The following is a 22,304-nucleotide window of genomic DNA, read 5'->3' as shown; positions in this document are numbered from 1 at the left end:
GCTGGGAAATTTTTGCTCAATTTTGCCGTTTAATAGAGAGACGCCTGTTTACACTGCCTTGTTTTGTCAGATAGGTACAGGATTTTTCTATGAAATGAGCGAAAGTTACTATGTTTTTTTTTAAATAATTTTTGTTACAATATTATAATTTTTTTTTTTGCAGAAATCCAACCAGTTAAAAGCTATTTTTCTGCTACGAAGAATATGTAACCAAAAGGAAAATCTAGATTAAACACTGCGACAAGGAAAATTATGTTTAATTTTGGTGCAAAACTGTAGGTTACATTTGTTTTTTCCAGATTTGGCAACGCAAGAACTTTTCTTTTGAGCGCTCCCTTTTTAAAAGGGTGATTAAATGCCGAATTGTATCAGCAGACGTAATGGATCTAAAGGAATCTAAAAGTTTTTTTAAAAACCTCAAGGAATGTGTTAAAGAAATAAACAAGGGTGTTGAGGAGGCTAACAAGACTTTGCTTGAAGTTCCGGATGAGAATGTTGCTGCTGCTAAAATTGCTGACATGAGAGATAAAATACATCAATTAAAGGTCATATATCATGTTTCTTAGTCCTTAACGTATTTAATTTAAAACATAATTTTTAACCTGGAAATTCAAGAATGATAATAACTTCATAATTTTAAATGTTCCCAATTTTTGCAGCTGGGAAATATTTAAAAGTTTAGAGCTGTATGCGCCACCACTATTTGTTAATGAGGAGTTCTAAACTTAAAGGAAATGAAAAAGTAGTAGAAATTTAATAAGAGAAATATATTTTTTTTGTTTTATATTAATATTAACATTTTTCTTGAGCGGAAGATTACGAACTGATAGACAGCAGTGATTTACTTAGCAGATTATTTAATATATGGTGTCATTGCTGAGAATATTGATGATTTTTTAAAAATAAATAAACATTTAGTATTAAAAGTTTTGTTATTTTCATGTAATTAAAGAAAAATTATCAATATGTGAAATACTAATAATTTTTCTAATTTTTGGTATGAATCTACATTTTGGGTATCTTTTATTTACTCTAGGGAGAAGCAGATAAACTGAAAAAAGATATTAAGCAAAAGAATTCTGTTTCAAAGTCATTCTTTCTTGACTTTGAAGAACTTATCCTTGAGGCAGAACATGGTGTTACAGACCAGGAGAATTATTTAAAGGAATATGGTTATGAACCATGTAAGTTATTATCTATTTGTGGAATTTGAAACTTCTTTGTTATATGATGATAAATTAGAATATAAAATGTTTGAAATTAAGTTTAGATAGTAAACTAAAAAGAATGAATGAATAGAATACTAAGACAGCTTATTTGATTCATACAATTATAATTTTTAGGGTCAAAATGTGATGGCACAATGCTATAAGAATGTTGCAATCATGAGAAATTTTTTAGGAGTCGATTTAAATGTAAAACTTTAAAAGCTTGTATTGTGTGAGTATCATCATTTGATGCTGAGATCTACCTTGATTCATCATTGGTTGATTTTTGACCATCTTTGACTGTCTTAAAGTATTGGTATTAAGCACCGATTATCATTTACTTATTTCATGCTTTTAGTTGTTATCCTGATTTCCAAGTATGATGTAAAATTTGATGAGAATACTTGTGAAACTGTGTTTAAACAAAGAATTCTTAAGCAAAGTCATGTAGTCTATTAATAATAAAAATGTGTTAAACTAAGCTGTCTCTCCATTGTCGATACTAATAAGGCTAGATTGCAGATTATATGTCAGTGTTGCCAACTTATGGAAACTTGCCAAATTACCTGTTGCCATGTTCTAAAGATCAGCCATGTGTTCGTCAAGATTTAAGGCATTTACTCTGTGTAACTGGGCCTTTTAAAAATCGTCATTTTACCTTATTTCTCATTGATGATTGTGAGTATAATATGGCTGGTGCTGAATGTGTGGATTTTATATATCTGATTAGATCGCAAGATAAGGATGAAAGGTTTGTGATAGAATAATGTATGAACAAAAGGTTGATTTGTAAGTCTGATCCTTATTTGTGGTGTCGAAAATGCATGAATAGGTTCATCATGGAGGAATTGCATATGAATGACCACAATGTACGAAACTGGAAAATGTTTTGTAGAAGTGTGTATGATCTTGCAAACTTGTTTTACTAATTTAATATGAAAACAACAATTATTAGAAAATAAATAACAGTTTGCTGTAATTAATTAAAAAAGTTTTTCACTGCTGTGAACAGTTGCATGAGGGTACAAGAATACTTTTTGATCCAAATCCTTTGTTCATGTCAAGTAAAGATCTAAATGTTTCTCTAAAAAAATAGGAAATATATAAGGCACAAAAATCTTTTCTGGGAATAATTTTCCTAGTTGCAATGTTGCAAATGCTCAAAAAAAGATTTGTTTCACATATTAAAAATTATAGGCATTATAAAGCACCTCAGTTATATATAATATTAAAAGTACAATAAAGGCATAAATAATCGAGATAAACGTTTTGTGCTTTTTAAGTTTATCTGTATGTAAAAAAAAATTATATGTATAATTGGTATATATGCATTAAAATTCAAAATCCTATGTATATCTTCTTTTTTCTCTCTTTATTTTGTTAGTTTTAGTTAACATATTTGTTTTTCTATTATACATTGCTCTGTTTAAATTGTAATGTTTCTTAACGTCATAGATATATAACAATTTTCTTTTTTGTTGCTGCTGTTTTTAAATGTAAGATAGGTCACCTTCCAAGTTCTTAATATGACTGACAACAGAGTAAACAGCACTCTGCACATGTACAAAGGAAAAAACGAAAGGTACATAAGAAGAAAGAGTCTCATTCATATGGTTGATCTCATAATTCATGTATTAATTTGTTTAAAAATAAAAGACTGATCTTTAGAATATGGTAACTGGTAGTTTGGCGACATTTTGGAGACGATAAAGGTTACTACCTGGGACTTTGGTAATAATGTGAGCAGTACTCAGTTCCGATTATGCATTATTTTGTGTGAGGGAAATGAGAGGTCATGGGATATGTCATGTGATATTAATGGACGAATTACGGTTCTTTAATCGGAAAAGGGGGGAAATCGGAAAAAAATCTGGAAATTTTGTATCTGCCTTTATTCTGTGTTGTGTGAAACAGTGTTCGTTAATTTTTGGATCCCATGGCCCTAACTAAAGTGAATTCGAAATGGGTATTTAGTGGGATTGAAAGGGGGGTTGATCTTTACAATATGGTAACTGGTAGTTTGGTGACATTTTGGAGGCGATAAAGGTTACTACCTGGGACTTTGGTAATAATGTGAGCAGTACTCAGTTCCCATTACGCATTATTTTGCGTGAGGGAAATGAGAGATCATGGGATATGTCATGTGATATTAATGGACGAATTACGGTTCTTTAATCGGAAAAGGGGGGAAATCGGGAAAAAATGTGGAAATTTTGTATTTAGCTTTATTCTGTGTTGTGTGAAACAGTGTTGTGTAATTTTTGGATCCCATGGCCCTAATTAAAGTGAATTCGAAATGGGTATTTAGGCATTGTGATAAAGAGAAGTTTGCTTTTTATTTAGCGGAGGAAGTATGGAGGAAAAATTCGCAGAAAAAATCTTTCAATAATTTTATTGAATGAATTAGAAAAGTGTATCCGCCACGTAATCAAGATTCTGAAGAAGATTAGGTAAGTTAGTATTTTTAATTATTTGAGGATATTATTTTTTTGCATTGTTCTAAATGTAAGGTGGAAAGGAATTCGGTATTATTGGGAAAATTGTTATTAGCAATGATTTAGTTTAAAGTAATTAGGATTGTAAGGTAATTTTTATTAATTTAATGTATGTGCTCATTTATATTTTAAGTAGTGTTTTTGAATTTAATTATATTTTTATGAAATGATAGTTATTTTGTGAATTTTATGTTTGTAGGAATTTGGTATACGTTTAAGTTGAAATAAACGTGCATGGAAATAATTTAAATATTTGATACTAAGTATTTGTAATACTTGCAGTATGAATTCGTTGGTGACGTGTATAATGTAATAGATGATTTAGAGGTAAAAGTTTTTGGATATTTTATTTATTTTATATGTGGAAATGTTCATATTTGGAAAGGGTAAATACTTTTTCACGATCAGGTAATTTCATATATGTTCTTTTTACCGGGTTTAAAGATTGAGAAAATTGTCATGTATTTTCGTGAAATTTTTCTAATTTATGAGAAAAAAGCAGTGTACATGGATATAGTGAAGAGTGTGCGTAATGCCATTTTTGTGCAATTCTGGGATGTTTTTTTAAGTAAAAATAAGTCGGCGTGTACATGGTTTAGTGATATTATAATTAAATGATAGTTATTTTGTGAATTTTATGTTTGTAGGAATTTGGTATACGTTTAAGATGAAATAAACGTGCATGGAAATAATTTAAATATTTGATACTAAGTATTTGTAATGCTTGCGGTATGAATTCGTTGGTGACGTGTATAATGTAATAGATGATTTAGAGGTAAAAGTTTTTGGATATTTTATTTATTTTATATGTGGAAATGTTCATATTTGTAAAGGATAAATACTTTTTCACGATCAGGTAATTTCATATATGTTCTTTTTACCGGGTTTAAAGATTGAGAAAATTGTCATGTATTTTCGTGAAATTTTTCTAATTTATGAGAAAAAAGCAGTGTACATGGATATAGTGAAGAGTGCGCGCAATGCCATTTTTGTGCTATTCTGGGATCTTTTTTTAAGTAAAAATAAGTCGGCGTGTACATGGTTTATGTTTATGTGTTATTTTGAAAAACGTGTAAGGAGTATGGTATTGTGCACTTTTTCCCAATCTTGCAGTGAATATTTGTCATGATTAAGCAGTTTTGTTTGATAAAATTTCTAGCATAAGTGTAATTCGGCTAGTAGATTGTTGGAAGAAGTGTTCAGTAGATAAGAAGAAAAGAAACATGTCTTTACTTCGTGAAGACAAAATGGCGGCGGGGAAAAAAAATAGAGGGTTGCTGTAGGAGAGTTGGTTGCCAAATTTTCGCCAAAAAATCGCCAAGTTACCATAATGTAAAGATCAATCGAAAGGGGTAGTAATAAGTATTTCTTCAAGGTTGTGCGAGATAGAAGTAAAGATGTTTTATTAAGTTATTTATTTTACCTGGTACCTTGCTGTGAACTATAAGTATGATTTTAAAGATCCTGAAACAGAAATAAGAAAAGTTTATCGGACACGTAATCAAGATTCTGAAGAAGAATAGGTAAGTTAGTATTTTTAATTATTTGAGGATATTATTTTTATGCATTGTTCTAAATGTAAGGTGGAAGTAAAGTAATTTGCGTAAACGTGCATGGAAATAATTTAAATATTTAATACTAAGTATTTGTAACCATTTGTAATGTTTGCGGTATGAATTAGTTAGTGACGTTTGTAATATAATAGATGTGAATTCGAAATGGGTATTTATGTATGTATTAATTTAATGTATGTGCTCATTTATATTTTAAGAAGTGTTTTTGAATTTAATTATATTTTAATTAAATGATAGTTATTTTGCGAATTTTATGTTTGTAGGAATTTGGTATACGTTTAAGTTGAAATAAACGTGCATGGAAATAATTTAAATATTTGATACTAAGTATTTGTAATACTTGCAGTATGAATTCGTTGGTGACGTGTATAATGTAATAGATGATTTAGAGGTAAAAGTTTTTGGATATTTTATTTATTTTATATGTGGAAATGTTCATATTTGTAAAGGATAAATACTTTTTCGCGATCAGGTAATTTCATATATGTTCTTTTTACCAGGTTTAAAGATTCAGAAAATTGTCATGTATTTTCGTGAAATTTTTCTAATTTATGAGAAAAAAGCAGTGTACATGGATTTGGTGAAGAGTGTGCGCAATGCCATTTTTGTGTAATTCTGGGATGTTTTTTTAAGTAAAAATAAGTCGATGTGTACATGGTTTGTGTGTATGTGTTATTTTGAAAAACGTGTAAGGAGTATGGTATTGTGCACTTTTTCCCAATTTTGCAGTTAATATTTGTCATGATTAAGCAGTTTTGTTAGATAAAATTTCTAGCATAAGTGTAATTCGGCTAGTAGATTGTTAGAAGAAGTGTTCAGTAGATAAAAAGAATAGAAACATGTCTTTACTTCGTAAAGACAAAATGGCGGTGGGAAAAAAAAATAGAGGGTTGCTGTAGGAAAGTTGGTCGCCAAAAAAATGCCAAGTTACCATAATGTAAAGATCAACCAAATAAAATCCTTTATTTCTTTTCAATATTTATTATTTTTGGCTAATCTTTGGAATATGGTAACAGGTAGTTTGGTGACATTTTGGTAAGGCGATAAAGGTTACTAGCTAGGACTTTAGCAGTGTACATGGATAAAGTCATGAGTGTGCGCAATGCCATTTTTGTGCAATTGTGGGATTTTTTTTAAGTGAAAATAGGTCGATGTGTACATGGATGATACCGTGTATGGGCAATTCTTAAAAACGCGGTAAGCAGTGGGCGATTCTGAGCTTTCTCCCAATTTTGCACCTAATCTTCATCATGATTAATCACTTTTGTTCCATAAAAGTTCTAGCATAAGTGTAATTCGGCTCGCAGATTGTTGGGAAAAAATGTTGAGTTAAAAAAAAAAAAAAACATGCCTTTACTTCGTGAAAACAAAATGGCGTCCAAAAAAAACTAGCAGGTTTGGTCGCTGAAAAATCACCAAGTTACCATAATCCAAAGATTAACCTTATTTTTCTTTATATGTTTACATCTTTAATTCAAAACTGCAACCGTTTAAATACAACAATGTGGTGATTTTTTTTAAAATATACTAAGCGGTCCCATAATCTTTATAGTTATCCCATAATAATAACAGCAGTCTTACGAGACACTGTTATGCAGTGTTATATTCTGCATAATAAACTGTATTACTATACTGTCATAAATGGTTTTTTAATGGATGTTATGTAAGCACCTTGCAGATATATTATGCAACTGTGAATTGTAAAATCTCCTCCACCTTGTATTAAATTATAAATTTTACTGAAATCTAATCTTTTACCTCTTTTCTTCATTGGTGAGTAATGTAGTGAAAATATCTATAATAATTTTTTGTAGTTGCATAAGTGGGTAGAAAATGTCACAATGAAGAATATTGTATTTTATATGTTTTCACTTTGAAGAATATTAGATATTTTCAGTGCTTGTTAAACTGCATTTAAATAAGCATTATTAATAGCAATAACATTTCTGCTTTTATTGTTACAGTGTAATTTTTTATGTTCATCTAGTCTTGTTTATTTTTGGTATTTTACAGTGGTTTTATCTAAAGAACCTGAGCAGCCTATTTATGATACTACCCCAGTTACGAAAGTGTATCCTTATTATTATTTATTGTAAGAATGTAATTTTATAACTGAACTACATCATAAAGTATATTTTTTTAATTATTTTTTTATTTTCAAATATTTTTTCAAATTTTGAACATTTTCCCATATAATTGCATAGAATATATAAACAAACTTTTATCATCTATTGTTATAAAAGCAATTTTGATTATGATACATGCTTTATTTGGTTAGAGTATATTGAAGGGTGCCTCTTGGATTATTGTTAAGTTGTTGTTTCATTTATCGCCAAGTAGTTGTTTCATTTATGGTACTTAAGCAGTTGAATGTTATGGAAACCCTATTATGACATAATTGGTTGTGTGATTGTGGTGAATTTGAATGATGGGAAAAGATTTGTGTGTTGGATTATGTTGGTTATTTTGTGGTTTACATGGTAAAATGGCTGATTAGGATAAGATTAATTTGAATTTCTGTATGATTTGAAGGGAAAAAAGCATTAATTGACTGGTGTGTAAATGAATGTTTACTTAGTAGCCATTATAAGTGTCCTGTTTGTACAAAGGAAATGCGTATGGTCGAACGTCTGGAGGACATCGGCACTAGAGAGGATATTTTTTACTCTTATTTTTGTGAATTTATGTGGTGATGCCAGTATGTGTGTACATGGATACCGAGCTTGTGCAATTCTTTGACTTGTTATTTTGGCTTTGTGTAGCAGTGGTTTTTGCACCAAAAATCGCCGCTATACAAACCCAAAATAACAAGTCAAAGAATTGCAAACTCCATGTCCATGTACCACCAAAAATCGTCAATTTTCACCAAGGGCACCCGTAAATCTATGTTTACCCTTTATTTTAATGTATTTATTATGCTCCATATCAAGTGTTATTTTTTATGAGGTGTTACTGAAGAAACAGAGTTTCTAGAACTCTTAAGCAAGTGATGCATACATGTAAGTTTTTTGGTGAAAATACACTGTGAAAAGAAGTTAAATTTTTAATCATATTTCATTTGCAGAAATTTTGCAATATTTCTGACGATCTTAATTTTAAGCTTAAATATGTTGCTTTTTCACATTATTATAAAGGGAAATGTAAGTGAAAAAAAGATTTTTCTGCCACTGCACCTCTCATCAGAATTAAAGCATATTGAAAGAAATAAAATTAGCTGTTACTTATTATTAAAAAAATGTACTCAGTTTCATCATTCTGTCTTCTGCCTTTGTGTATGAAAATGTACTACTGTTAACCTCTAATCCGTGCAGTGACTTTGCTTTCTGATTTCTTTTTGCCTTTAGTTATCGACTATATCCCTTTTCAGGACAGTCAATGATGATGACTTCAGTGATGCCTCTTATACACACATTTCTTTATCCTCTCAGTGTGTCAAGCCTAATTTTTGTCCTGAGAATTTAAAGAATAAAATCACTTGGATGCTGAATCAAAAATAGGACTATGAAAAGATAAATGATTAGGAACCAATGAGATGATTAACCAGAATGGCAACAGATATCCTAGATTGACGAAATCAAAGGGGGGAATAGACAAATATGGATTTGAAAAACAAATATGGAAATTACGAGAAAACAAATATGGAAATTGCACTGAAGTGTCTAAATTGAATGGAAATGCAGTCCCTGAAAAATCCTCAGCAGCATCAGCACCTGAATACGAAACTCTGAACAGAGGAGAAATTATCAGCTGAAAATGAGTGGATTAATCCCAGAAAAACCAGTTAAGTTTTCATGTAATGAAGAATCAATAGACATTCCACAGAATTAATAGATTCATGAAATTACCTAATGGAATACCACTCGATGAAGACAATTAAGACCATGCTGAACCGGAAGTAAAATATATTGAATCAGTTCAAGAAAAAAATTCTCAATAATTATTACTTCAGATAAAATAGCCTGGATTAAGATTCATAATTTCATCATAACCGTATGCAATGAAGGATTAGAAGCTCGCAAAAATAACAAAAATTGTTTTTTGAAATAACAGAAAAGGTTACATTGTAACTGTCACCAAAAAGAATATAGACTACTGTATTATCAAGGAATACTTCTTATCTCGAAAACATTTCTGTTAAAAATGCCAAGTCACCATTTCAAAAGTTGATTGCAAGTTTGCAGGCAATAAAAATTCTCCTCCGCTTTGCGGAGAAAGAAGAACTTATTCATCAATAGATGGAATTACTTAATTCAAACTTTCTTATACTTCTATCTTGAATTTTCTTATCTGTATTCTACCGTCATCTGCTAGCTTTGGATCTGAAATGACTTAATAAGTGTTCTTCAGCTTCTGGAATATTTTTTTTTTTATTCCTATCTTGTTTTTCCATTTATGTTAACTATAAAGCAGTGCTATTTGTTGTCTAATTACTGCGTACAGGACACAGGATCAGACAGAAGTTGTGGTGCCTGCATCAAGTGACCTGATCACCTAAATCACTTATTAAAAATGAAGAAAACAATTTGTACAAAACCATTATTTATCATAAATTATCACATTTGCAGTAGATTAATCTCAATATTTTAAAGTCTAATTTTTATAAATTTAAAAATAATGGAAAAGCAATATCTTCTGGTTTGCAACATATCTTTCCTCAGTATGATGCATGGTTATCCCTGATAGAAACGAAAATCTCACACTTTAATTTTATAGAACTTACTGTTGATCATATTATGAAGTTGCGTGCCATTCTTCTGAAAGTGTACATTTCTGATCCTGAAGTATCTGAGGAGGCATCTGACATGCTGCAATGCAATGGCCGAAGGTATCCCACACATGCTGTATCAAATTCAAGTCTGGTGAGTTGGATGACCAATCCATTCAAGTGATATTTGCTCTTTCCAAGTAGTTTTGACACCAGAGATGCTTGATGCAGATAACCATTGCCATCCATTAACAGAAAACATATGCCAAAAACACTTCTAAACAGCTTTACATGGGTTCCAAAATCTTATCCATACATTTGTGGCTGGTTACAGAACCTCCATTGAAAATAATATATAGCTCATAGTGGCCATTTTTGATACTTTCATCTGAAACCATGGAGATGCAGTCTTTCATGAGCAAAGGAAGGAAAGTTCTGTGTTTCTTCCTTTCTGTGGATAAAAAAAAAAAAAAAAAAAAAAAAAAATCTAGAACTGCAATTAAAGCTATATCTAGACTTGTCAGTAAAAAGTACAGTCCGATTCCCCTTGGTTCCACAGAGTTTGATGATGATACCAGCTCAAACAACTTTCTTTATAAGTTGAAATGAATAGGACATAAACCATTGATTTTGTTAACCTCATGAAGACTTCATCCAGTAGTAAAATGTTTGATTCAAACCCGATTAGAAGCCTGAAGATGTAAAAACAAACTCTTTTGCTTCAGTGTTTCTCTGAGCCAAACAATGTCAGAAAACAGCATTTGGATGCAGTTGTTGCTCGTGATTGCCCTCGACCAGGCTATCTACAAACTGTCTCACTGCTTAAAATGTAGTTCCATGTTTTAAATGTGACATTTTATGGGATATTTAGATCTTTGGTTGTGTTTTGTTCCATGTTCTTAATATAATACTTTATAAGATATTTATATTTTGGGTGACGTCTATTTATGTTTCTTCTTTCTTGAGTTTGCCAATTAATTACCATTTATACCATTCATTTAAATGATGACTTTAAGTCATAACTAATAAATACTGATACCTCTTAGAAACTGCATCAACTTTAAACAGCACGCCTAAAGTCCAATCTGTGCTCATTGCACAACTTATTGTCAGTTATCTAAATCTACATGTTTTATGTGCTAACCTATGTGTGGAAATCCAATTTCACATTCAGTTGCTGATAATTAATATAATTTTACCATTTGATATTGTTTAAAAACTTTAATCAGTAAGCATATTTTTTCAGTTTATCCTTTAACTTCGATGAACAGTGCAATTACATCTTGAAAGACAGAAATGGATAAAATAGTTTGTTATGAAGCCATGCTAATTTACTAGAGTAATAGAGCAGATATCACTTAATACGGTCATGGTAAATGATTTCATTCGCATACTGTTATCGAATTGCTAAAGTTCCATCAGTCTGTATATGAAAACATGAAAAAATATATAATTTATTGCAACTAACAATGTGGGTAATATGCTCAAAATATTTTTTTAATTGAAGTTAATCACCAAATAATGTGGTTTTGATTTCGGTAAACTATTTACATTAGGGGGGGAAGCAATCTTAGTTTGCTGTAGATTTTGAATTAAAACTACAGATTTCAAGGGCAACAAGACTCAGGTTTTTTTTCTTCAGGAATTAAAAAACTTCTGAATAAATTTTTTGCTTTGAATATCTTGAGAATCCTTTATGACATGGATGTTACAGGTAAATGTGCAAGTAAATTAGTAATGGAAACTAATCTATTTGTTGCTTTAAATTTGCTGAACCTATGAAACTGCATGTTGGAAAAGACAATGAGCACTGTTTTATGTATGCTAACCTTTTAATAAATGATGAAATACAGAATTAAAAGCAGCATCTTCAACTAACATCAGTTGTGAGAAATTGAACACATAGATAGATAGTGATGAAAAAAAAGCAAGTTGCAACTGTAGTACTCGGTGACTATTTGGCAATCGACAAGGCACACTTGATGCATTCTGCCTCTTCTCCCAAGAGGTTGCTAGATTTAACGGAGTTGAATGTTTGCCATGGAGGAGTAAGGTGCTTGCTAACTGTATGTTGTAGGAGTGATAGTCTACTCCAAATTAAATTATATGCTTTAGTGTTATTTTAATAAATATTCTGTTTCAATTTGTCAAATGCCGCCTTTTTAACTACAAAACCATTGCAGCAACATTCATGACCAAAGATTCAGAAAGCCTGTTGCTTTCTGAAACAAATCCAGGCATATCGTATGAAAAACTTTTTGAAAAAGATGATTATGAAATCCATGAATTATCTACAAATAATGAGATGAGGGATGTTATCTGAGTATTAAGATTAGGGATACAGTATCAATCAGATTTCCTAAAACATCATGAGCACTTCCACTTATTGGCGTAACTCTACTATTAATGACCATCTTTAATTAAACCCATGTGAAAGTAAGTATTCATATTATTTCTAGTTAAATTTCATTGAGACATTTAACTAACTTTCTAACTAATTATCTAACTTTGTGGTCATGTTTCAAGAATTTTCACCTTAAGCTTATGTTTTGGTACAATAGACTTTGATAATCTGCACACCTCGACACCAAGGATAGTAGGGATTACAGATCAAGTTTTCTGAATTCTCTTTGCACATTTTCCCCCCTTTCTATACTAAATTTACATTGTTTATATATAAACACATATATGTGTAGAATAAATGAAAAATACAAAACTTTTATTAATTTAATCTAATTGTGAGTATACTCTTTGTCTGGTTATAAGCCAACAAGCCTTGATAAACTGATGAATAAAATAATAAACAAGAATAACCTCTCTCTGCCTCTCCTTTTTAAAAATTTTTAAATGAGTATGTTCAATTTGCTGTTGCACAGACTTGGCATATACATTCCCAAATAAAATAATGTCAGCACAAGAGTAAATGTGGTGGAGAGAATAGCATAATGTTAAGAGAGATTTTTTAAAGGAAAGAACTCTTTATGAAAAGGTATCAAAATATTTTTGTAAGATGTAATTTATGTCAAGCAGTAAAATTACTTTCATGAGAATTTTTTTTCTCTTGATGGGAACAAAAATAAATGCAGTGTTTATAAATATTTCAGCAGCAAGATCTTTCTTTAAATTAATTCCTATGTTACTACTACTATTACATTATGTGCATGTGCTACTAGTAATTAAAACAAAAATTTTTGAATTGAACTTTCCTCATTCTTTCTCCTGCTTTTGCTTTTCATATCTATTAAATTTCTACAAATGCTCTTTTTAAAGATCTCTTTATATTCTCCATCCATATTTAAAAAAAAAAAAAAAAAAAAAAAAAAAAAAAAAAACTTATGCTATCTAAACAAACAAGTTAATAATGAAGCAACTTTAAAGTACATCTCAAAAGTTATACATAAATAAAAATAAATACATAAATAAATGTTAAACACATAAATTCAAAATTTAATTTTAAACACAGCAGAACAAACACACAAGAAAGAGGTATCTATAATAAAAGGAACACTTGCATACATGCATAAAAATGCTAAATAACTTCAGGATTGAAATAAATTCACTTTTTCAACCAAAATGTATTATAAATACATTATAATGTTCATATAAAAGAACTTGCTTATAAATTTGCTGCCATGCCAGATTTTCTGATAATTGAAATTTTCTTTGTTTAGTTTAAAAAAAAAAATCTGAATGAGGCATATTCAAAGATTATATGCTTGCAGATTAATAGAATTCTATTTATAGTAACATTAATGATTATTTTCATAGTTGATATTTATATTTAAAATGCATAAACTGTTAATGCATTATAAAAGGTTATTTTCTTGACTAAATTATATTTTTAAGATTTTGATTCCCCCCCCCCAATAAAAAGTGCTATTTTTTTATAATTTATGTTTTTCAATTACTAGTACATCTCATTTAATCTGTGTAATATGATATTCTTCAAAGTTTATCCCACATAATATTCTTTAACTCTTGTATAGAAAATGTAGTAAAATTCAGGTCTCTCAATTAACTCCTATGTTTCCAGACTTCGGTACACATTCTCCAAAATCGCAGAATGTGATCACATCATCTCGCTTAGAGTGAGTATACATACTTCTCTGTCTTGTGTTGCACATGAATTTGAAGTTGTTTTATTTTTAGCACATGAATTTGAAGTTGTTTTATTTTTAATTTATTTGGTAACAATATCTTTTAAGATACTTGTAGAACGTTTTGGTAATTCCTTATTTACATAACATTTTACTTTTTGTCTTATTTATCTTATTCTATATAATATTTCACTTTATCAATTATTTTCATAGATGCAAATCATAATATAAATTTTAAATCAGTCTGAATGAAAGTAAAATAATTTATACAGCAAGTTAATGTAGTAAAGCAAAATCTCATTTGCATGTAAATCATTATGCCATTATCAAGTGTTTAAGGTATGTAATGTTATGTAATGTTTTCAATAAAAGGATGAGATTAATATGATGAAAGATTTCAAAATTTTTCATTTCAGTTTATTTTTAATTCCAGTTCTAAAAAGTCCTCTTCTCCAGAAATGCCAGTTCCTGTAGCAAATATTAAAATGATATTTGAAGATATACAAACACATCAAGAAAATATTAAAAGTTATGGTAATTGTCATTCATAAATACAGTGTATGTTACTTTTATTTATATAAATTAATTTTTAGAATTTTAATATTATTTTAATTTCAGAAAATGATTCTAATATGAAAGCATTTGGAGACAATTGCAAAAACAACGTAAGAACATTTTTGCTGTTTTGAAATACATATTTGCAAAATCATATATCTTTTTATTAATTGTATTATTTATCTTTTTATTAATTATTATTATATATCTTTATTAATTTTTATCTTTTATTATAAACTTGTGCAGTAGTCTAATCAGTAAAAGAAATATATTTCTAATTTATTCATTTAGAATAAAAAAGTATATGCAAAAATTGAAATTTTAGTATCACAAAAATAAAATACTTATTTTGTTGTAAGCAAACAATTTACTGTCACTTTTAAGCAAAATTCTCTTTCTTAGAAACAGCAAATGTCAAGAACATTTCTCTGTGAAAATTCTTTTAAGGAATATAACATTTCTGTTAACATATATTTATGTGTTATGAATTTGAGAAAGCATGTTATGATTAATATTATACTGCATTCTGACAGTAACCTCAAAACAAATCATGGTGATCAAAACTTTATCATGGTGAGGAGTGCAAGCTTACGTCTATCATTTGCATGGCCCTGGTTAATTTCTGGGTGACATTGCTCAACTACATCCCAGTTTTGAAGGTGAAGGATGGGTCCAAAGATCTTCCATCCTTCTTTCTCTGCCAAGCTCTTGAGAGGAATTTGGTTCACCATGTATTTTAAGTGCTTCCATCCTACGAAAACATTATACACTTACACATACCCAAACCTGCTATGAAATTTGAACCCAGGCCCAAAGATAAGGCATTCAGCATCGTTTACCACTTTGCCCAAATATCAAAGTAAAGTGCATATTAAATAGAGTTACGTTAAAGAAAGATTTACTTTTAACACTTTCACTGCTGGTCATGTGGCGTTGTGTTGATAGTTAATACTGTGTCATAGAAATAGATTGTATCCATATGCTCACTTGCATATTATAATATGATTTAAAAGAGGTGATAAGAGATTATTATGTGTACCACATAAATTACTAAGCCTTTACGCATAGAATTTTGTGACTGCACACTAGTGTGTGATCGGCACTAAAGGTAAAATTATTTTTACAATGCCGCATTACACGCAGGTGCATGGTATTTAAAAATGAATCAAAATAAGTAAAAATATGCATTATTTTTATATGAAATTATATCACAAACAAATCTATATGTTACAAATGAATTTATTATAATATAGTTAAAATGATATTATTGCAAAATATTGGGGTACAGTTCTGTTATCATGAGCAGATTCAGAAATGCACGTATGGATGTATGTGTTCATGTATGCATGTATATATGTATATACACATATATGCATATACATACATAGATTTCTGAATCTGATCCCGATAACAGAAAAGTACTAATATCAAGTTTTAACGAAAATTTCCTGCCACTGCAAATATCATCTGTGCAGACAGTTTGCTTTGCCGTGTTTAATCATATTTTTTCAAATGATTTTTGGTATTTGAAAGAAAGAGACTTGTTTTAAAACACTGTTGTGAAATTTGTATAAACATACCATTATCATTAAGTACAAGGTATTTGAAGTGAAACTATCATGGTACCAGATTAGAACCACCATTTACTTCTAGTTCTGTGTATAGCTTTATGTACTAATGTTGTATCATATGACAGTGTAAAGGTTTGGTACTGAAAGTTCAAAAACAATGACTATGACATTCAAGAAGCAGAGTGCTCTGGCCGGCCTACTGATGTTGTGAGACCCGTGTACGAGAACGTGTGGAAGAAGATCAGTATGCAATCCCTTGAAACTTTGCTAAGGAATTAGATGTTAGTGCCATATCCATTAGTCACACTAGGCATCGCATAAATTTGACTTACAAGTTCAGTCACTGGGTGCTGCATGAGCTAATTCAAGCAGATAAGGAAAAACACATTCAGACCTGCACTAATCTACTCGAATATCAATGCAAGGCCAAAATTCTGGACTGGATCATGACTTGTGAGGATAAGTGGGTTTATTTCAACAACACAGGCTGAAAAAAGGGTTGGTCTGCATCCGGTGAGCCCATCAGCAACGTTGCAAAGTGCAATTGAATTAACAAAAAGACCATACTTTGTATGTGGTGGGATTGCCATGGTATTATCCATAAGAGTATCTGAAAAAGGGTAAAACCCTCGACAGTAAGGTGTACAGTGAGATGATGATGCTGCTATCGAGGAGAAACGTCAAACTGAGTTCCATCACAAAAAGGTTATGTTCCATCTCGATAATGCAAGACAACTGTGTCTGCATTCACCTGCTGTACTCTGTATGGACTCGAATGAGATCTTTTGCCACATCCACCATACCATATAGACTCGACATCGCTCCTTCGGACATCTACCTTCTTCCATACTTGCAGCTGCATCCTGCTGATGCTATGTTCCATTCAGCACAGGACACCCGAAATGAGGTTGATCTGTTTTTGGACTCGCAGCCACCAAGTTTCTTGGCTGAAGGCTTGGAAAAATCACCAAAATATTGGTAGGAAATCATAGATTTGGGTGATGATTTCTACCTGCACTAGAGGTATCCCTTTAATGCTTTTTTTTTTTCCCTAACTGTATTAAGAACATTTTTTGGTGGAAAACTTTCATTATAACCACATATATATTTCAAAATGCTATTCGTGTATGATTTTTGCATGAAATGAAACTTTTTCATTCCAAACCACATACATTTATAACTAGTTTCTAACCTTTACTCCATGCCAATACTATACTTCGACCACCTCATCTGCGACCATGAGCGCAAACACGCTTGCGCTATTCAGACCGAATTATTCTCAAAATAGGGTGGAAGGATGGACTTTCTTTCCCTTCAGCGTATCTCTTTCCGGAGAAGAGAAGACTTTCATATCATAGCAAGTAATAGCGCCCCTTTTGGACAAGTCACAAAAATTTTAATAATAACGACAGCAGATTTTGGCAGAATGCTAGCCAGGGTTGTATTTGAGATACTCTAAACTATAGCATACATATTCAAACACGTAATGCTGATTGAACTTGAAAAGAAACAACGAGACATCGCTTTTCCCATGTCAGAGCATGACTGGCACCTGAAACATCACTCCACACTATACGGCAGAGCTTGATTAGCTCTTCGGCAATAATGCCAATCATGCGCCAGTGCATAATCGGCAGTGAATGTGTTAATCTTATATTGAACAGTTACATGATAGATGCTGTTAGGAAACAAATAAGAGATTTGTAATGCAATCAAATATTATGCATATAATTACATACTTATATGCAAATAAATGTTGATTTCATGTATCTATTTTGCATGGATGTGCAAACAAAATTAAAAATATAGATTATCCATTATTAAAATTTTTATTTTTTTTATAATTTCTTATGAGCAAAAAACAGTTATGAGCCATATATACTGTATAAATTTTCCAAATTTCTAAGAAGTAATTTTCTTTATTGTACATTTACAGTCTTTCATCTTATCTTAATTATTTTATTATCTGTTTATAACGAAGAATGAGCTCTATTTTTATAATTTTTCCACCGGTACCTAGGAACTACTGTTAATCCAAAGGGGCCTTGTCCCTGAGGGACTATTGTTTTCATTATGATATTTTGCATCGAATCAGTCTGAATGTCTGTTTCACTTTTCAAACTGTTGCCACCAAATATTATCACCCTGTATTATATTTGAAGAAATTAAATAATGAACAATCTGTATAAATGTATGTATGTTTCTCGCATTGTGATAAAACAACGGTTCCTTCAGCTATCAAGTTTTGAATGATGTAATTCTATTGCAAATATGAGCATTTGGAAGACCATATTTGGAATTTGCTTTATTATTGATTTCATATTTTGTAAAACTTAAACGAATTTTTGGTTAACAAACAACTCGAGGATTTCAAAGCAAGCAATGGCAACGTTGTACAGATTTTTCCCCCCCCCTCCAGCTTGTGAGAATGTGTATTGGAAATTCTAAAGATGTGCTCAATTAAAAATTATTTTGCGATATTGCTCTTGAACTGAATTTTATGGTTTAAGTGGAAAGAACACGATTGTTAATAACACACAAAATGTTAAAAAAAGCATTTCTTTGGATGTAATTCAAAATCTGAAACCTTTCAGATTTTCTTTTTGAGATCTTGCGATATTTTTTAAGATCTTGTACATTAGAATGATCCTGACATTGCATTCATTTGAGAAAGATGCACTCTTAATAATAATGACAGCAGATCAGCTTTGAGCTGATCAAAAGTGAATCAAAATAAGTAACAATATGCATTATTTTGATATGAAACTATATCACAAACAAATATATATATTACAAATAAATTTATTAGAAGATAGTTACAATGATATTATTGCAAACTATGTATTTCAGAATGTTATCCGTGTATGATCTTTGCACAAAATGAAACTTTGTTTCCATTCCAAACCACATACATTTTCAACTAGTTTCTAACCTTCACTCCATGCCAATACCAGCATATATATCCATAACATAATGCTGATTGATCTGGGAAATAAATAATGAGACATTGCTTTTCCCCACGCCAGCAGCACCTGAGACATTACCACGCACAAGAGCATGATAGGCTCTTCAGCAAGAATGTCCATCGTGCCAGTACGTGATTGGCAGTGAATGTGTTAAGATACAAACTTTCAGAAGCTAATATAAAGCTTGGAAATTTCCTTAGGAGCCCGAATTAACTGTCTTATAAAACTGAAATATAACCAGTAAAAGATGCTATAAAATTTGGATACCTAGGGAGAAATATTTTGTTTCATATTTTTCTTAGGACAACTGATTTAAAGGGTACTACATTTTAATGACATTTTACCCTCCTGATTTTTAAATTTTAGTCTTTTACTTCACCATTACCAACTCAACTTCAAACTTTCATGATTGAAACTAAGGTCAGTGTAGTATAGAAACCCTGATCAATATGATGAATTGTGGTCCTTTCCACCCACAGAAGGTATTAGGTATTTTGCATGTTAAAATTTTTTAGAATGTGTATTGGTGAAATCAAGGCTTAAAAAAAAAGATTAAATATTAAAATAATTCAGTTAAAAGTATTAAATAATATTAACAAACCCTCTCTTTTTATCTTTTCAGAAATACTCATAGAAAGTTAAGTACATGAAAATCAGTGGCACCATTTAATGTGTTTCTCTATTAAAATCAAAAGTACTCTAATTTTAAATGAACCAAATAGAGCATTAATTATAGAGTGACTGAAAAAGATTCCTGAGAAGCTGAAAATGATCTCGTATTTGAGAAAGTATTTTAGAAAGAAGCTCTGTAAATGGAATAGAAATAATGTGTGATTTTAATATTAATAATACAATAAACTTTAATTTTTCTAATCTTTAACCATATAAAATCAAATCACCTTAATTTTTTTAAAAGTAATTAGCAAAAACTTTTGAAAACATTTTATTCAAATTAAAACTTTCTCAAAAAAGTATGGCATTTAATTCCATTTAGAATGAAATGTTGTTTAAAAATGTATTCTTTCAGATACTTATGATTCTGAAATATTGTACAAAAAGAAAATATATAGATATTTATACTTATGATTTATAATGTAATTATGAAATGTTCATTTCTAATCTTGTCAAAACCTATTTATCTTAATGGTAAGTCACTGAATGTTTTGGTTACCAAAACTGTGTTACTGCTTCCAGGAAGCATATGGAAAACACGAGATCAGGCCTCTCCCCTATATCTTACCTCTATGGAATGTTTTTTTATATATTTTTTTTTAATTAAATCAGAGTATATACAGCCTTTTGAATTACCAGTCACATGTAGGTTTAGGTTCATTTGATCATTTGGGGGATCAATTCATATGTCACCAGAGTGGGGCAGTTCATTCAATTTAGACCAGAGTTTCTTAAACTGCGGGTTGCTGCAACCCCAATCGGGGTTGCGAGACTTGCAGTAGGGGGTTGCCAAAAATTTAGCAATTTTGATATTTCTTTAACTTATTTTAAAAATTTTATAATTACAAAATGGTAGTTCGGTCCGAGGTTCGAATCCCGCGAACGGGCTGGCTGCATGGGTGTTTTCGTGGTTTTTCCCATGTCTAATGTTCATACAAGCCAGTTTCCCTTAGAAAGTCCTCCACGAAGGCATCCCTTCCCTCAGGCAGATAGCCCTTGAGGCTTTGCTGTAATTAAATAACCTAACCTATAATTACCAAATATTTTTACATAATGTGTCTGAAAACAGACTACGATAAGATATTACAGACAAAGACAAAATGAAAAGATTTCGATATATATATATTTTTTATAAAAGAAAGGTTTATTTTACTAATAGTCAGTGACCTAAAACTGGACTAGTATATTACAGTACAAATGAAGAAATTGTGTGTCTGTTTATGGGGTCCCACAAAATTTTGGTAAATATTAGGGGGTCCCCGCACCAAAAAGTTTAAGAAATTCTAATTTAGGCAAATTTAATCAAAACACACTAATGTCCATCACAGTCACCAGTGATAACAAATTGTCAGGCTGTTCGAGAAAGCCAAAGGGCTCCAGTGTCTGAGGTAATGCAGTAAGTTTAGATTGATATTTCAATCAAAATTACATCAGTACATGTCACGAATGTTGGTCTCTGGTGACTTACAGGTTGAATGTTACATCATGTCATTGTTGCAAAGTGCAGTAAATTTAGATAGATATTGAATTCAGGAAATCACTGATGACCTATCAGTTAACAATTATCCCATAATCCAGTGCTCTGCAACCGGTGTGCCGCGGCACACTGGTGTGCCATGAGTAGGATATAGGTGTGCCGCAATCAGATACATGTATTTGACATTTTGCAATTTTTTATCATGTATTTAATACACGACAATTTTTCCCTTAATAATGTCTATTTTAAATGTTTTTATATATTTCACTGTTGTGTGGTTGTGTGTGTGATTGTAAGTGTGTCAGCATTTGAATTTTTTCGGCACTTCCTTGATAACTCGGAACTCTTTGGTATGCCACGAAATTCCAGAAAGATTTTTTGTGCGTCGCAGGTAAGAAAAGGTTACGGAGCACTGCCGTAACCAATGGATTGCCAGTATGAAGCAGTGCAGCAAAATTTAGATTGATTTTTAAACATGCCAGTGCTCATTAAGGCTGTTGGTCATCAGTGGCATATTGAAGTAATAGAGCAAGTCTGAATAAATTTTAGAGATAAAATTAAACTGAAGTATCAGTAACTAACAGGTTGGTCACTAGTACTTTAGTGTCACCTCTGGTAGCTATAAATTATGAAATTCATATATGATATATTAAATATGATCTCCAAAATTTAAATATTAGGTGTTTTTGTAATGATAAACATTAAGAAGTTATCTTTTAATTACAGCTTCCTGATCCTCCAACACCTACTTTGCCTACAAGTGCTGATATCTTAGATTTGGATCATATTGCCAGAAAACTGAAATTTTACTAATTTTTTAAATATTTGTTCTATTGTATTAATTTTTAAATTAGTAATAACCTGTGAATTGCATAGTTTATTGCACATACAGTATTGTTTACATTTATAAATATAATATCATTATTTTCTATTATTGAGTCTCAGTGCCTATTATTCAAATATGAATCAAACCCAGCATTATCA

General features: G+C 30.7%; 1 protein-coding gene across 3 annotated transcripts; it reads left to right on the top strand.

Moving 5' to 3' along the window:
* The first annotated feature begins 208 nt into the window (after window positions 1–208).
* Window positions 209–22,254, top strand: LOC118184260 (uncharacterized). 3 transcript variants are annotated; one of them, XM_035353909.2, is made up of 7 exons: window positions 209–545; window positions 1,037–1,184; window positions 7,291–7,348; window positions 13,969–14,070; window positions 14,513–14,607; window positions 14,698–14,744; window positions 22,047–22,254. In XM_035353909.2, the coding sequence occupies exons 1-7, from the start codon at window positions 381–383 to the stop codon at window positions 22,131–22,133; spliced, it is 702 nt and encodes a 233-aa protein (XP_035209800.1). In that variant the 5' UTR covers window positions 209–380; the 3' UTR covers window positions 22,134–22,254. The 3 variants fall into 3 exon arrangements, with proteins under 3 accessions (XP_035209800.1, XP_035209801.1, XP_035209799.1); XM_035353908.2 differs by having other exon boundaries at window positions 220–545; window positions 14,513–14,613; XM_035353910.2 differs by lacking the exon at window positions 14,698–14,744 and having other exon boundaries at window positions 213–545; window positions 14,513–14,637.
* Window positions 22,255–22,304: the final 50 nt, after the last annotated feature.

The sequence above is a fragment of the Stegodyphus dumicola genome, chromosome 9, assembly GCF_044657685.1.
Source record: "Stegodyphus dumicola isolate Sdum_Otavi_A_Nest chromosome 9, ASM4465768v1".
NCBI lineage: Eukaryota > Metazoa > Arthropoda > Arachnida > Araneae > Eresidae > Stegodyphus > Stegodyphus dumicola.
This window is presented reverse-complemented; position numbering and strand designations above follow the sequence as displayed.